General features: G+C 55.0%; 1 protein-coding gene across 3 annotated transcripts; it reads right to left on the bottom strand.

The window, feature by feature from the left end:
- Positions 1 to 3,678: 3,678 nt before the first annotated feature.
- On the bottom strand, positions 3,679 to 13,368 carry SPMIP8 (sperm microtubule inner protein 8). Of its 3 annotated transcripts, none has more exons than XM_023637086.2 (8): positions 12,589 to 13,368; positions 11,630 to 11,854; positions 8,326 to 8,387; positions 7,862 to 8,036; positions 7,242 to 7,303; positions 6,947 to 7,011; positions 6,555 to 6,587; positions 5,288 to 5,459 (listed from the first exon to the last, which is right to left on the bottom strand). In XM_023637086.2, exons 2-8 carry the CDS (start codon positions 11,850 to 11,852, stop codon positions 5,429 to 5,431), a joined length of 651 nt encoding a protein of 216 aa, XP_023492854.1. In that variant the 5' UTR covers positions 11,853 to 11,854; positions 12,589 to 13,368; the 3' UTR covers positions 5,288 to 5,428. The 3 variants fall into 3 exon arrangements, with proteins under 3 accessions (XP_023492853.1, XP_023492854.1, XP_023492855.1); XM_023637087.2 differs by having other exon boundaries at positions 7,260 to 7,303; positions 12,589 to 12,712; XM_023637085.2 differs by lacking the exon at positions 7,242 to 7,303 and having other exon boundaries at positions 3,679 to 5,459; positions 12,589 to 12,712.
- Positions 13,369 to 14,966: the final 1,598 nt, after the last annotated feature.

Genomic DNA, 14,966 nt, shown 5'->3' with positions numbered 1-14,966 from the left:
GACAAATTTTCTAGGGAGCTCATCGTCCTGACAGCTTCGTCTAACTCCCACCGTGTGGCTGGCTCTGTGCTCAGCCCACAGGGCGACAGTGGGAGCGGGCCCTGCTCCCGGGAGTGGAGCCTGTGCTCGTGAACCACGGTGGCAGTGGTGTGGTGTCGTGGATAAGAGCATCACAGTCAGACCGGCTAGAGTCCTGCCTCTGCCCCTCATCAGCAGCAAGGCTCAGGGCAGGTGGCTGGACCCCTCCAAGCCTCATTTTCCTCATCTGTGGAGTGGAGACAGTGATGCTTTCTTCCAGCCTTAGGGTGAGGGCACAGTGGAACACCTGTGTGGAGTGTTTGGCCCTTTGTGGCCACTCAGGAAAGCAGAGCACTGGGAGGTCAGAGGCAGGAGGGAGCCAGCCTAGCTCTGCCACCTGAATGTCAGGGCTCTCTCCACCCGCACCCCTGACACCCCGTTCACAAGACCTTTCCATCCACCAGCTGGTCTGAGCCTCATGCCATCTCTATGAGGTGGGCAGGGCAGGCCTGAGTAGTCCCTTTGGGCTGGCCCTTGAGAAGTCCAGGTGCTGCCCAACGCCAGACGGTTAGTGATGAAAGTGGCCTGGGGGCTGGCCAGGTGGGCCCGGTGGGGGATGGCCAGTAGGGCCAGGACAGCCCTGGGCTCTGAACCTCACAGGCCTCCAGCTCCAGCCACCGAAGCCTGGTGCTCTGGCTCCAAGCCACTCTTTGCTGGCCAGGAAGCTGTGAACAATGGCCGGGACTGGTGCTGGCACAGGGTCTGGCCAGGGGAGCAGGAAAGCTCTTCACCAGCAGGCAGAGGGGCCGGCCAGCCCTCTGGCCTGCTCTCAACTCCCTGAGGGATTGAAGCCCTTATGCTCTGTCTTCCCATCTGTGCAGAGGTAGCTCCATAAAGAGCTAGGCCTCCCCAGGCGCCATCGTGGAGCGCCTTCTCTCCCTCCTTCATCCTGACCACCCTCCTGCGCCCCCACCTCACTCCCTCCTCCAGAGCAGGCCTCAGACAGGACCCTGGGCTGCTCAGGCCTTGGACGTCTGCCCAGGGCCTGCAGCCCAGGCCAGGCTGGCCTCTGATAAGCTCCCCATCCCATCCTCAAGTGATGGTTTCTTTGTTCCTTGAAGGTCATGCCTCCGGGAAAAGCCTTGGCCGCTATTGATTTTCGCAAATCTACAAAGATTCCAACAGCATTCCTAGTGCTCTTCAGGGCCCTGAAGGAGGTCAAGGGGAGGGGCGGGGGTGGGAGAGGGCCAGAGAAGAGGGACCCTCTTCACTGTGTGTGTGTATGTCCGTCCCCACCCGGGTCTACAGGCCTGCCTTTGTCCATCCACAGGCATTACCGGGCACCTGCAGGCTGCCGGGCACTGAGCCTGTGAAGCAAGAACTTCAGATGAGTTTTGAGGTTTCCATGTTTCAAAAGGTAGGGTCAAAAATGTCAAAGCTGCTGATACGTAGTCCAACATATTACATGCGAGGGTCCTCCCAGACCCTCTCGCCACCCTCCGTCAGCCAGGACCCTTGGCCCCTCCCTGATCCTCCCCCACTGCCAGCCGCAGGTCCTGGGTGAGGATGCCCATTTTGTGTGTTACTTTGTAACAAACACAGCTGTTATCGTAGAAGGTGTCTCATTTAGTCCAGATCTGTGTGTTGGTTCCGGGAAGCCCCAGGCCCATCCCTGAGCCCAGGTCCACTTAGATAAGAGCAAGGGCAGTGTTTCCCCAGAGCCCACTGCGGGCCAGAGGCTATGCATTAGTCCCCGGAAACAGCTAGGTCCCCGTCCTCATAACCCTGGGGAAGAGTAGGGGGAGAAGGGGGGACTTGAGAGAAGCCTGTCTGGAAGAGAGGGGAGGATCTGGGCAGGAAGAGATGAGGACAGCATTTCAGGGGGAAGGAAAGCTTTGAACAAGTTAGGAGGCAGACAAGAGCCTGGGGGGTTGGAACAGCAAGGAAGCTGGTGGAGGGGTTTGTGTTGGGGTAGTGCCTTGAGGCCCAGGGCCAGGGTGGTGAATTGGGGTCAGGCCAGGAAGGCTGGCTGTCCCCAAGGCAGGGGCCACAGGGAGGGTTTCTAATGCGATCTGTTTATGATGAGCAAAGAGCCCCCCTCCAGGGCTGAGGGGACTTCAAGGACAGGAGACAGTGCAGGGGGGACTGGGCGGGGGGGGGGGGGGGGGCTCCTTTGCATCTCTTGGCTGGTTGGTGAGATTTTTCAACCTGCAGACTCTGCCACCACCAGCAACTCCAGGAGAGCTTTCTGGTGGAACATCTTCCCCTCCCTCTAAGCTCTGGTCGAATGTCCTCACCCCAGGAAGCCCCCCTGATTTCCTCCCCACTCTTGGCTTGTGTCTTTCTCATAGCGGGAAAGTGTGGTAGCCACAGGCTTGGGGGTCAGGCAGGCTGGCTTCAATTCCCAGCTCTGCCAATCCCCAGCGGTGTGACCTTGGGCCAGTCACTTAGCCTCCCTGAGTCCATCTCATCATCTGTAAAATGGGTCTCACGGGGCCTGCAAAGTACTTAACACATTGCCATGCACTTAGAAAGTGTATGCTAAATCAGGCTTGTGAATGCTCATCTACTCTGCATTGCCTTTATTCCTGGGCATGATTTTTTTTTTTTGGTGAGGAAGAGTGGCCCTGAGCTAACAACTGTGCTAATCTTCCTCTATTTTATATGTGGGTCACTGCCACAGCATGGCTTGATGAGCAGTGTGTAGGTCCGCACCTGGGATCTGAACTTGTGAACCCCAGGCACCCAAAGCAGAGCGTGTGAACTTAACCACTATGCCACTGGGCCGGCCCAATGGGCATGAAGTTTTTATATCTGTGAAGTCCGGATTCAATGCACAACTGGTGGACAAGAACCTAACCAGATTGCTGGTGTGGGTTACCGTTCATGGCATCTTGAACTCGAGGAATATGGCCTTGGTGTGCCACATTCTCACCTTCTGCTTTCAGGTTTGAGTCAGCTGGGCCTGCCTCTCTCCCACTGGGCTGGAAACGCCTCAAATGCAGGGATGGCATCTGGTCTGTGTCCCTCCAGCATCCAGCACTCAGCGTGAGGCCTGGTGAGGCCTCAAGTGTCGGCTGGGCCACATTCCCGGAGCGGCTTGCCCAACTATTCAGTGTCAGGGAAGCAGGGCCAGCAAAACCTCCCAGGCACTTGATTCCCTCTGGCGTGCTTCAGCGTGCTCCCTGGCCGTCCCCCGTCTCACATAGGCCAGGACTCCAGCATCCCTGCTGTGAGCCTTGGGCGAATCCATCTCTTCTCTGAGCTGTCATGTTGGAGGGGCTACTTAGGGCTGTAGAATGTGGCTCTGACACTCCAGGGGGCCCTGCCAGTGGCTTCCCAATTCAAGCCAGGCGGACTGCCCCTTGGGCTTGGACGAAAGGGCTTCTTCCTGCACGGACTGGCAGGGGGCTGGGTACCTCCTCAACAGGCCCCCAGGAGGCAGAGCTCTGGGGACCGCTTACCACTTCCTGTCTGCTCCTCCCCGTGCTCCTTCGTCCTGCCGCCTTGTCAGCAGAGCCCCATACCTGGGGACGGAGGAATGGACACCACGGTCCCTGACCTCAGTTTAAGGATAGTGATTGTTACCTCCACCCCCAAAAGAAATTAAAATCAGCCTCGAGTCTGTAAGGCAGGCTCTGATTGCACGTCAGACAGCACCACAGTTCATCTCCTTGTTTATTACCCACAGTGGAACGAAAGACCCCCGTTCTGGGAAATAATTTATTCTACAAATATTGAGCACAAACTATATTCAAACACTCTGTCAAGTGCTGGGACTTGCTTTGAGTCCTGTTTCTGGGTTTGGCTGAAGGCTAATGACTTCCCTGACCTGGGCCTCAGTTTTCCCATCTGTGAAATAGGGTAGCATCGGTTCTGCTCACTTTCCAGGGGGCTTATGGGGGGTGAGGCCTGGAGGAGACATTGGGTCACATGATCATGTGTTCTGAACAGTATAACACAGGGTCCACAAGTGAGGGGCTGGTACTATTCTTTAAATTCCGTCCACCTGAGGCCTGGCTTGCATGCACTGGGTGCTCAGTAACTATCAGGGGAAGGGAATGGAGAGGGTGTAAGTTTCCTAACCTTTGTGGGCACTGAGTGGACACACAATTTTGTACATAATTTCAGAAGATTCATGGATCCCTGAGGCCGCAGATCCTGGCACCGAAAGTCCTGTTCAAACAGTTTTTGAGCTTGGTGGCTATTTACCCTGATCGGGGTCTGTCCTTGCGGGGGTTGGGGGTGGGGCATCTGGAAGGTCAGGGGGCTAAGCGCTGATGCTGGCTGCTCTAGCCCCTAACCATGGAGACACTCTGCTCCTTCGAGTGCGGTTGTTCTGGACCTGGTCCAGGAGAGCCCGTGGCTGTCCCCAGGACATCATCCCTTCCTTGCTGTAGGTCGGTGGGCAGAGAAGGGCTAGTCCTGAAGCCATGCGGATAGAGCAGACAACTCTTTGCTTACATGCTATGTTCACTGGCTGTGCCTTGGGGAACAGGAAACTTTCTTCTCTGAGTGGCCTCAGGCACCTCATCTTCCTTCTACCCACTGCTGCTTCACGGGGAACAGAGGCCATAGGCCTGGCCGGAGCCCACCTCACTTCTTCAGGGGGACCCCGGGCCCAGGCAAGCCCCCAGAGTACACTGGTACCACGAGGGCTATGAGAGAGGTGTCAAAAAATCCCTTTCAACCGCCCTCTTTTCTCTCTTTTTTTTTGAGGAAGATCAGCCCTGAGCTAACATCTGCCGCCAATCCTCCTCTTTTTGCTGGGAAAGACTGGCCCTGAGCTAACTTCCGTGCCCATCTTCCTCCACTTTATATGTGGGACACCTACTACAGCATGGCTTGCCAAGTGGTGCCATGTCTGCACCCGGGATCCTAACTGGTGAAGCCCGGGCCGCCCAGGCGGAACCTGCACACTTAACCGCTGTGCCACCGGGCTGGCTCCCTGCCCTCTTTTCTCTTGAGGGCTCAAGTTCAGAGTCTGAGGTGGAGGGGGCTTGGATGTGGGGCTGCATGCGGGGACCCGGGGGGCACAAGGAGAACCCGATTCCCAGGCCCGCCTCTGCACTTCACCCCGGCTGGGCCCTGGGGCTCAGACCCTGACTCTCTACCTGGGGTCACCAGACATCTTTCTCCAGCCCCACACCAGACCTCCAGGAGCTGGCGGGGGACAGGCCAGAATAAGACACTGTCATCCAGAGGGCCTGGCTCTGTCCCAGCCCCTGCCTCCCCCCGCCCCCCCCAACACACACAGAGGCCTGGTGCCTCCCTGGGGGAGCATTAGGTTTATTTCCAGTGAGGCTGAACTCTGAGGGAGAGGGGTAGTGCCACTGTACACTCTCTGTCCTGCTGGGGACCTGAGGCGGCACAGTCTGGCAGCCGGGGGGGTCGGCCTGCTTTTCAGAGATTAACGCCAGGGGGTCAGGTAGTTGACACGACTGTGGAGAGAAACAAGGGTGAGGTGGGGGCCTCCAGGGGGTCCTGGGGAAAAGTCAGGCTGTCCTTCTCTAGGCCTTCCCCCAAAACCCAACTTCCTGCCCTCAAGGTGCTGAAAACACAGCTTGCATCCTGTCTCACTACAGCTCAAGAGCCTTCAATGGCTCCCTATTTCCTTTTATATATTTTCAGTTGCTCTGCTTGACTTGCAAGCCCCCCTCCAGTTTGCCTGATCTTTATCTCCAACTCATCCCCAACCATGCACTGCTTTACTCTTTTTTCACTCATTTACTGAGCCTACTCTGACAGGCACTATAAAGAGATAAAAAAGCAGACAGCGTTCCCCTGTGTGTGAGAAGGCAAGCTTTCCATCAATGATTATAATGCAGTAGTCTGGCTGCTGTGAGATAGGGATGCACACGTGGTGACCAGCTGGAGGGGGTTTGAGCTCCGGGGGAGAGGCAGAGGGTCAGAGAAGGCTTCAGGGAGGATGGGACATCTGAGCTGGGCTTCAAAGAGTGAAGAGGAGTTTTCCAGGCAGATAAGGAAGGATCACCAAGTGCTGAAACAGCACAAGCAAAGGTGTGGAGTGCTGGGTTGTCCTGGTGGTTTGGGTCACACCTAGGAATCTGGTACTGCTGAAGTGGAGGGAATGGGCTGGAGGGGTGGGAGATGGCCCAATTATGAAGATGCCTGAATATTTTGCACACTCCAGCTGGGAGCACTAGCCCAGCCCTTCCCACCTATCCACATCCTGGAAGGCAGATTCTTGGCTCCTTCCATCATACTTCCTACAAGTCAGTTTACTCTTTCGACTCCTGCTCACCTCCCTGGTAACCCCCATTCCTTTTGTCCTGCTCTGGGCCGAATGGGGTGGGACACGGACTGCACTCCCCCCACCTCCCAGTGGGGTGCGCTTTTGCCTGGCGCGGATCTCTCGGGAGGGAAGCAGTTCGTACCCCCCGGACATCACCCAGGAGGGTACCAATCCCCTAGCGTACTCCACGCGAGTGGCGTGGGGTCTGAGAACTGCCTGAGCCCTGAGGTCCAACGGGGGCGTGGCCAGGTGAGGGGTGGGGGCGGGGTCATCGCCCTACCTGTAGTGTGAGCCGAAGCGTCGGAAAGCGTTCCTGCGAAAGACCGAGGACGGTGAGCCCGAGGTGGGGAAGGGCGACCCACTCCGGGAATCTCACTCCCACGTCGGGAGACGCCGCCCCCCCGAAGGATTACACGGCACCTTCGCCCCACCTTTAACGCCTCCACTCCGAAAGCGTGGAGTTGCCAGGGACTGGGTGAGAGGGTGCTCCGTTTAGTAGGAATTAAACATTAACTCATTTTGAAATTGCAATTTTCTTGTGGTGTATTGGAGCCAATCAATTCTTCCCAGGTCTTACATTTTCAAGGGCCACTAGGTGTGCGCTTGAAAGCGGCCAAGACTCCACCCTTCCTCCTCCAGGTATGGGGTCCCGGGGCCCGTGGCGTCACTTACAGGGAGTCGAAAGGCAGGGGCTTCTGTCCGTAGCGGTCCAGGCTGGGGTTCTGGTTGAGGCAGTACTGGGGCAGGCCAAAGGGATTAGGGGTCTGTGAGCCCGCAGCGGGATAGAGACCCCTCGCCCATGCCCCACACTGCGCTCTCTATGGGAGATCATGGCCCAGGGAAGTCGGAGACCCTGCTCTCCGTCTCCTCTTCCCCTCCCCGGCCCCCGCCCCGTGTTAGCCTCTCCTCCCCCCAGACTCCCTACCCCCGAGCCCCCAGGGAAGGGTCAGCTCGCAGCCCTCCCTACCCGCCAGTTCTGGGTCACCTCCGGCTTCAAGTACCGCACCGCGTAGCCACTGAAACTCTCGACTGCGGAGAGAGCGCCCACCTCGGGCACCCAGCCCGCCCCGAACAAACCCCGCCCCCGCCCCCGCCCCGCCTCAGAGCCCCGCCCCACCCCGCCCCAGAGCCCCGCCCCGCCCCGCCCCAGAGCCCCGCCCCCTAGAGCCAGCCCCGAGCAATCCTCGCTCCCGCTGTCATCGGAGCCCCGCCTCGAGATCAAGCCCCGAACAAGCCCCGCCCCACACCAGCTTCTAGAACCAGCCCCGCCTCTGCTGTTCCGGGCAAGAGCAAACCCCCCTCCAGACCCTGCTCCGGCGGTCCCAGAACCAGCCGTGCCCTCAACCCCTGGCCTGGATCTGACCCCCGCCCCCTCCCCAAGACGAACCCCGCCTCTACGTCCCTCAGCTGTCTCGGTGCCGCCCATTCTAAGTGCCCCAGCTGCTCTCCAGGTTCTCTGCCCTGTCTTTGCCGGAGCCCACCCCGACTCCCCCCGCCCGAAGTCAGCGCTCCGGGTCTCGGCTCCAGGGACCGAGCGCCCCGGCCAGCTCTCCGCCCTAGGGCATCCCCCGCGCCCAGTAGACTGACCCCTCTTGCTCGAGCAGGGCAGCTTGAACTCGCCGGCCGAGGATACGAAGTGGGACCAGTCCTCGATGGCGCGCGTGAAGCAGGGCCAGTCGACCCGGTTGATGCCAGGCACGATAGGCACCAGCTTTCCCTCGCGGCACCTGTCGCGGAGCCGCCGACCGGTCGCCGTGATGTCCTGCCAGGGCGATGAGAGTCAGGGTCGCGGGGGGAGGTGTAGAAGCCTGGGGCGCGGACCCCCCCCCCCCCAACACACACCACCACCAGGCTGGACCTGACACTTGGGCCCATCGGACCCAGAGGGCCCCTGAAACCCCTGAAGTAGATGGGAAGAGGGCGGGGTCCCCAGGCGGCAGCTGAGGAAGCCCATGGAGTAGAACCCTGGACCCGAGATGCTGGGGGCTGGATGCAGGTGTGCCCTTCCCCCTCTCCCGAGGAAACCCAGGCCAGGGGCCAAGGATGCTTACTAGGCTCTGCAGGGGTTTGTTGGGGACTCCGAGGAGCGTGAAGGAGGCATTGTCAAAGTCATCTGAAGAAGAAAGAGAGGGAGAAGCCTGTCTGTCCACCAGCAGTCACGGATCCACGCAGGAGAGGTTTGGCCCACAGTGCTTTAAAAGGTTTCAAAAATATCTGATGACTTTTAAAAATTTGAGAGACAGTTTTACTTAACACGCCCCTTACAACAGATAAACTCAAAATAGATCAAAGATTTCAATGTAAAAAAAGTGAAACCACAGAAGCACTAGAAGAAAACGTGGGTCAATTCCTTCATAACCCTAGAGTGGGGAAGGCCTTACCAACTCAATTTCAGAATCAAGTAGCCTGAAAGATTGATAACTGGCTACATAAAAATAAACTTTGGCATGGCAAAAACAATGTGAGAAGTCAAAAGACAAATGGCAAAAAATATTTCCACTTATTTTACAGATGAGGTGTAATTTCCCTAATAATGAAAGAGCTTCTAGAAATCAAGACCAAAAAAAAAAAAGAAAAATGGGTAAACGATACACGTGCATAAGTAGTTCACACACAAACACAAGAAATACAAACAGCCCCTAAACACGTGAAAAGCCGCTCAAACTCCTTCGTAAGATGAATCTGTCATCATACCACATTGATACCAATTTTTGCCTATCAGATTGGGAACAATCCAAAAGTTAGTGCACTTGTAGGAAACAGGGCCCTTGCTATACGTTGCCAGAAGAAGTATGAATTGATTCAAGCCTCTGGAAAGCAATTGGCACTATCTGTCAGAATTATAAATACACAGACCTTTTGACCCCACAGTCCTAATTAGGAATTTATCCCACTTTATAGCTGCATAGATGGGAAATGATGTGGGTCGGTTTACCCACTTCAGTGTTGTTTGTAATAGAAAATGATTGGAAACAACTCAAGTGTCTGTCATTAAAGGACTGGTTAAAACTGTGACACACCCTCATGATACAGCTATTCAAAATAAATAGACGAAGTTCCCTGTATGAGACCTTCAACATGCAGAAGAGCGTATACCGCATGCTACTTTTTGCTTTAAAGCCTAAAATTGAGATGATTGGAGGCAGAGAAGAATATGCGTTCAGGTCACCACCTTAACCAAGTCATCAAACTTAGCATCATGGATAGTGGGGTGACATTCTGTGCCTCCTGCTGAAGTGTTATGGCAAACACAGCACCTGTCACCTGTGAAAGATTCTGGCCAGAAATGTTTTACCCGGCTGATGGAGCCTCTAAGCCCAGCTTCTAGTTTACAGGAAGTAGACGATCAAGGTAGTCAACACCATAAGAAAACAATTGCTCAAGTTTACAATGTAGGACTGTCTACAACATAACGCTTTTGGATTCTTTAAAAAGTCAGGATTACGAGGAAAAAACAGGAAGTTGGTGGACTGTTTTGGGTGAAGGCTAAAGAAACCTAACAACCAATTGCAATGCACAATCCTAGATTGAATCGTGGTTCCAAGATTTTTTTTTTAAAGCTATAAAAGCCTTCTTTGGGGGTAAATGGGGACATTTTAATATGGACTATTAGATGTTTTGTTATTATTGTTAACCTTCCAGGATGTGAAAATGATATTGTGTCCCGTAGGAGGTTGTTCTTATCCTGGGAGCTGCTTGCTAAGGGGTGTGTGTGTGTGTGTGTGTGTGTGAGAAAGAGAGAGAGAGGACACAAATATGGTCCACCGTTCATTCAAACAGGCAGAAGGTAATGGGTGTTCACAGTATTTCTTCGACTTTTCTCTGTGTTTGAATATGCTCATGATAAAAAGCTGAGATGCGAAAGAATAAATGTTAGTCTTCGTGTTAGTAAACCGTGGTAAGATACATCAGAAACGGAGCGGCTCCCTGTAAGGAGGGGAGGGGAGACTTGTTAAAATGGACCTTGTTACAGAATTTTGAATTTTGAACTTGTGACTCTATTACTTTCACTAAAAGCATATACTTGCAATAAAATACATATCTAAATCAAGAGCCTTCCCTAAAAATCCAGATTCCTGGCTTCTCTTGGAAGCCCAGAGAGCTGCGCTGACCCTCCCCACACAGCACAGTCTGTGGGGCCCCAGTACCTGCTCCCCTTTAGAGGGGGTGTGGGAGCTTCACTGCTCCTTTCCTCCCTCCCTCCCCACCCTCTTCCCAAATTTGTGTTTCCGCATCTCGGCCCTGCAGGTATCTGTGTGGGACCTCTGTAGATCTCCATGCAGCCTCTCAAGGCTTACCCCACCTGTCACCCACGCTGGAACCTGGTATCTTCCTGAACACTGCCCTCGCCCAACGCTGGTACCAAATCTTGTTGCTCTATCTTCTCAATACCTTCCCAAACCCTTCTGTGTGGCCAAGACACTGTCATCCCTTCCTGAAGACTGTGGTTCCTCCGAGCATCCTAACCCCGGATGCCCCCCGCCTCCCACCAGATCTCTTTTCTGCTTAAAGTCTTCAGAGGTCCCTCTTTCCCTCCCAGGAAAGTCCAGGCCCCTGAGCTTAGTCGCAGGGCCCTTCCTGAGCTGTGCCTTTGTCCTCAGCCACAGCTTCTGCTGCCCCCACGAGAACCTTTTCCTCTGGCCCAGCCAAACCTCTCAAGGGCACCCAGCACCTCGTGTAGTTTTTCCCTTCCAGGCCTCTGCACATGCTGTTCCCTCTAGCCGGAATGCCCTTTGTTTCCCTGCGGACCCAGCATGGTGTCAGGCACCAAGCAGGTGCTTAATAGGTGGGCTGAAAGGAACGTGTAGGTCTGTGTGGCACCCCTACCTCCCCACTCAAGCTTCTCAGTGGACGAAGGGTCATTCCCGGGCCCACGTGGCCCTTTCACCCCAGAGGCTCACATGTCCCCCTGTCATTCGTGGGAGGGCTCAGGAGGGTCTTTCTCTTCCTTTTCCACTGGAGACGTGATTGGGCAGGAGTTGTTATTATTGCTATTACTGTCACTCCTCCTACTGCAACTGCTGACCTCTGCACAGTTCTCTCTCCATTAATAATAATAACAACAACACTATAGTTGAGCATATATTAAGAGCCAGGGACTACGATGGGTGCTTCTCATGCCCTGTCTGTTTTAATCTCATAGTTGCCTTGTGCGCAAGTCGGTTATCATCCCATTTTACTGGTAAGGAAACAGAGGCTCAGACCTGGCGAGGTTTCCCGGGCAGAGCTGGGACCCGCCCTTTAGCCCTTTCCTCGGCCACTCGTGGCCTTTCCCTCCATGGTCTCTCTCTCGAAACCATCCACTCCTTCCCCAAAGGCCCGGAGGGGCCCCTGCCGGCGCAGCCCATGCCCAACCTTTGCCACAGTAGGTGGTGGACTGGCAGTGCTCGTCGGGGAGGCAGGCAGTGACGGAGTCCATGTCCATGCGGCGCAGGCTGGGCAGGGCCGGGTGGTAGAGTTGCTGCTTCACTCCGGCCAGCTGGTTTCGCCGCCTCTCGATCGGGAGCAGGATGGCTGGGGACGCGTACACGTGGGTGGAGCCGTCCTCCCAGGGCACCAGGTCAATGATGCGGGCCATGGCTGCGGAGCAGAGGGCATGAAGGGCTCACCGGGGCTCAGGCCGGTTGGACACCCCTCTTGGCCACTGCTGATTTTCTGCTCGTGCAACACCTACTGTGTGCCATGAGCAGGCGGTGTCGGGGACATTCAGAGACACACACACACACACATACATGCATGATGTGTGAAGGGCTCTGACAGAGGTCGGGACAGGGCGTGGGTGTCTGGGGAGGCTGGGGTTGGGGCATTCAAAAGTCCATTTGTGTCTATTCTTAAACAACGAGCAGGAAGCAGCAGTGGCAGGTGCATCCAGAGTCCAGCTCAGAATGCCTCTAGGTAACTAATTACGGACTTTCAGCCCTAGTGAAGGTATCTGGCATTTACTCAAAATCCTACAGGGAGACAGAGAAAAGTTCTAAATAAGGGGAGAGACGCAATAGATATGAACTAGAAAAATATTGCTGGCTACCCAGGACCTCCCTTTCAAAAGTGGATATTCCCAGACCCTTTCAGTCATTTACACTTGAGTGAGAATTTGTTGACTCAGCTTGCTTTCTTCCTGACACCAGCTAGAGGTGAGAGATGGAGGAGGGAGGGAGGTGGGCAGGAGGAGAGAGGACCTGGGCCCATGGAGGAGCGGGGAGAGGACATAGTGACAGGCAGGAGAAGCTGCCTCAGGGGACACGCCTGCACTGGAGAGCGGGGAAGTGGAGCAGTGAGAGGAGGGAAGAGAGGACTCCTTGCTTGTGACCCACCTGCAGTGACAACCTCATCCGCAGGCACAGGCCCCAGGTGCACAGGCGTGTAAGGATCTTCTCCTCTTCCGACCGCTCAGTGGGAGAAGCCGCAGGCAATGGGCTGGGCCCCAGGGCCTTATGAGACAGTAGGAAAATAAAGGAACATTCTGCAGAGACAACGCCCATTGCAGCCTGATTGTGAGGGCACCCACTCCCCGGTGACCCTGGCAACCATGGGCTCTGAGGAGAAGAGCCTGCCCTCAGGGGTCCTGTGCACTGGACCCTGGTTCCTGGAGGTTGCTGTCTCCTGGGCCTCAGCACAGGCCGTGTGTGTTGGGAAATGTCAGACAGGGAGCTGGGGCTCCCTGGGGGTAGCCATGCCAGGGCTGGCCAGGGCTTGCCAGGGCAGGCTGTGTGACCCTGGACTAGTTACTGTCTCTCTCTGGGCCTCAAAGCTCTTATCTGTGTTAGGCAAGGGGTCTAGGCCCTGCCATGGGGGGTGTCTGTAAGCTGGGAGGGCCCTCCCCTCCCTGTAAACGTCAGGGAAGGGGGCACTGCCCTGCCTGCCAGCCCTTGGGTCTTCAGTGGTGAAGATTAGCTGCGCCAGTGTCCAGGGTCAGCCTAAGGGGATCAGAGAGAGTGGTGGCCTCAGCAGGACAGGGATTAACAGGTGATACTCCACCCCCAGGCCTCTGTGGCCTGCAGCCTCCCTCCCTCCTTCCCAGAAAGGTGAGGTCATGAGGACCTAAGGCCCAGCACCCCCAAGTCTGGTGCCTGCCCACCACCCTGGTCACAGCTGTTGGAGATGGACCCCTAGGCAAGAAAACCCTGGGAGACATTAACTGATTTGCATATATTAGCATGTGCTTTGCATATCCCCGCCCAGGTGCTGAGCCTGAGGGTCCTGGGCCCCCTCTATGGGATTCGTGTAGGATTTGGCTCCCCGGGTGCTTCTCTTCAGTGCTCCCTCCCATCCCCAAAGCAGCATCCCCACGTCCTGCCCCTTACGGAAAACTTGCCCAGAGTTGACTCCATCCACCACCTCACCCTCAATTCATTTTTAAATTCTTTTAAAGTTATAAAGTAGAACAAAATACAGAAAGTGCACAAATACATCATGTAACTAATAATTTATCAAATGAGACCCCACATAACTACCTCTCAGAGAAAAACATGGGGTTCTACTTTGGAAAGAGTTTAGCAGTTTCTTAAAACGTGAAACATAAATTTAGCGTATGGCCCAGCAATTCCACCCTTCGCCATCTTCCCAAGAGAAATGAAAATAGATGTCAGCACAAAGACTGGCACGCAAACGTTCATAGCAGCATTGCTTATAATAGCCAAAAAGTGGAAACAGCCCAGGCAGCCGGGGACTAGTGATAGATAAACAGACTGCGGTGTGTCTGTGCCATGGAATACTCGTGGGAATTAAAAAGAAATGAAGTACTGATCCACGCTGCCATGTGGATGATCCTGAAAAACATTGTGCTAACTGAAAGAAATCAGACACAACAACACTCCACATATTGTATGATCCGTTTTTACAAAATGTCCAGAAAAAGCAAATCTTTAGAAACAAAGCAGACTAGTGGTTGCCTGGGGCTGGGGTCGGGGGAGTGGGGGTGATTTTAACGGGGAGGGAGGGATCTTGTTGGGGTGATGGAAATGTTCTCAAACCAGATGGTGCGAGTTGCATAGCTCAATTTACTAAAAATCATTGGGTTGTACACTTAAAAGAGGTGAATTTTAGGGCATATAAATTATACCCCTATAAAGCTGTTTTAAAAAATCGATGCCAGCTACAGACAGCAGGAAATAGGGCCCTGCCAGCCCCTAGAAGCCTCCACTACCCGTTCCCAGTCCCCAATCCCAACCCCCTGCAAGAGGGAACCGCCCTCCTGCCGCATAGCATAACCACTGCTTTCCTCATAGTTTTCCTCCGATGTTTGCAGCCATAGACAAGGCAGGCTGATTTTGCCCTTTTTGAACTTCGTGTACACGGATCATTGGCGTCTTTCCAGTCTGGCTTCCCTCCACGTACGTGCACGTGAGAGTCATCCAAACTGCTGTGTGCCTGACGTTTGTTCATTTTCCTCACCCCAGAGCTCATTACTCTTCACCCAAGCCCAGCTGACTTTGCCCATGCTGCAGGGGCTCCACTGCCCCCTGGTTGCCCAACCCAGTGGGTGCAGGTCAAGCCTCAGCTCACACAGGGGTCCTGCTCATTCCTCCCCATCAACATGCTCACTCCTCTTGGGGAGCAGCACCCCTTTCCCTGGTTCTCCCCTTCCCTCACTAACAGCTCCTTCAGTCTCATTCACCAGCTCCTCCTCCTTTTCCCAACAGTGAACTGTGCTGGAGGGTTCCAGGCGCCGTCTTTGGTCCACTTCCCTTCT

Source organism: Equus caballus, chromosome 3, assembly GCF_041296265.1.
Source record: "Equus caballus isolate H_3958 breed thoroughbred chromosome 3, TB-T2T, whole genome shotgun sequence".
In the NCBI taxonomy this organism is placed as follows: Eukaryota; Metazoa; Chordata; class Mammalia; order Perissodactyla; family Equidae; genus Equus; species Equus caballus.
This window is presented reverse-complemented; position numbering and strand designations above follow the sequence as displayed.

What these genes read in the sequence shown, in the direction of transcription:
- SPMIP8 (XM_023637085.2), bottom strand. Translation starts at nt 11,852, where the DNA reads ATGGCCCGCATCATTGACCTGGTGCCCTGGGAGGACGGCTCCACCCAC. An exon ending in GCCCTGCTCGAGCAAGAGGG is followed by an intron (nt 7,012 to 7,861) that starts GTCAGTCTACTG and finishes GGCCTGCCCCAG; the next exon opens with TACTGCCTCAACCAGAACCC. An exon ending in CCCCTGCCTTTCGACTCCCT is followed by an intron (nt 6,588 to 6,946) that starts GTAAGTGACGCC and finishes GGTCTTTCGCAG; the next exon opens with GAACGCTTTCCGACGCTTCG.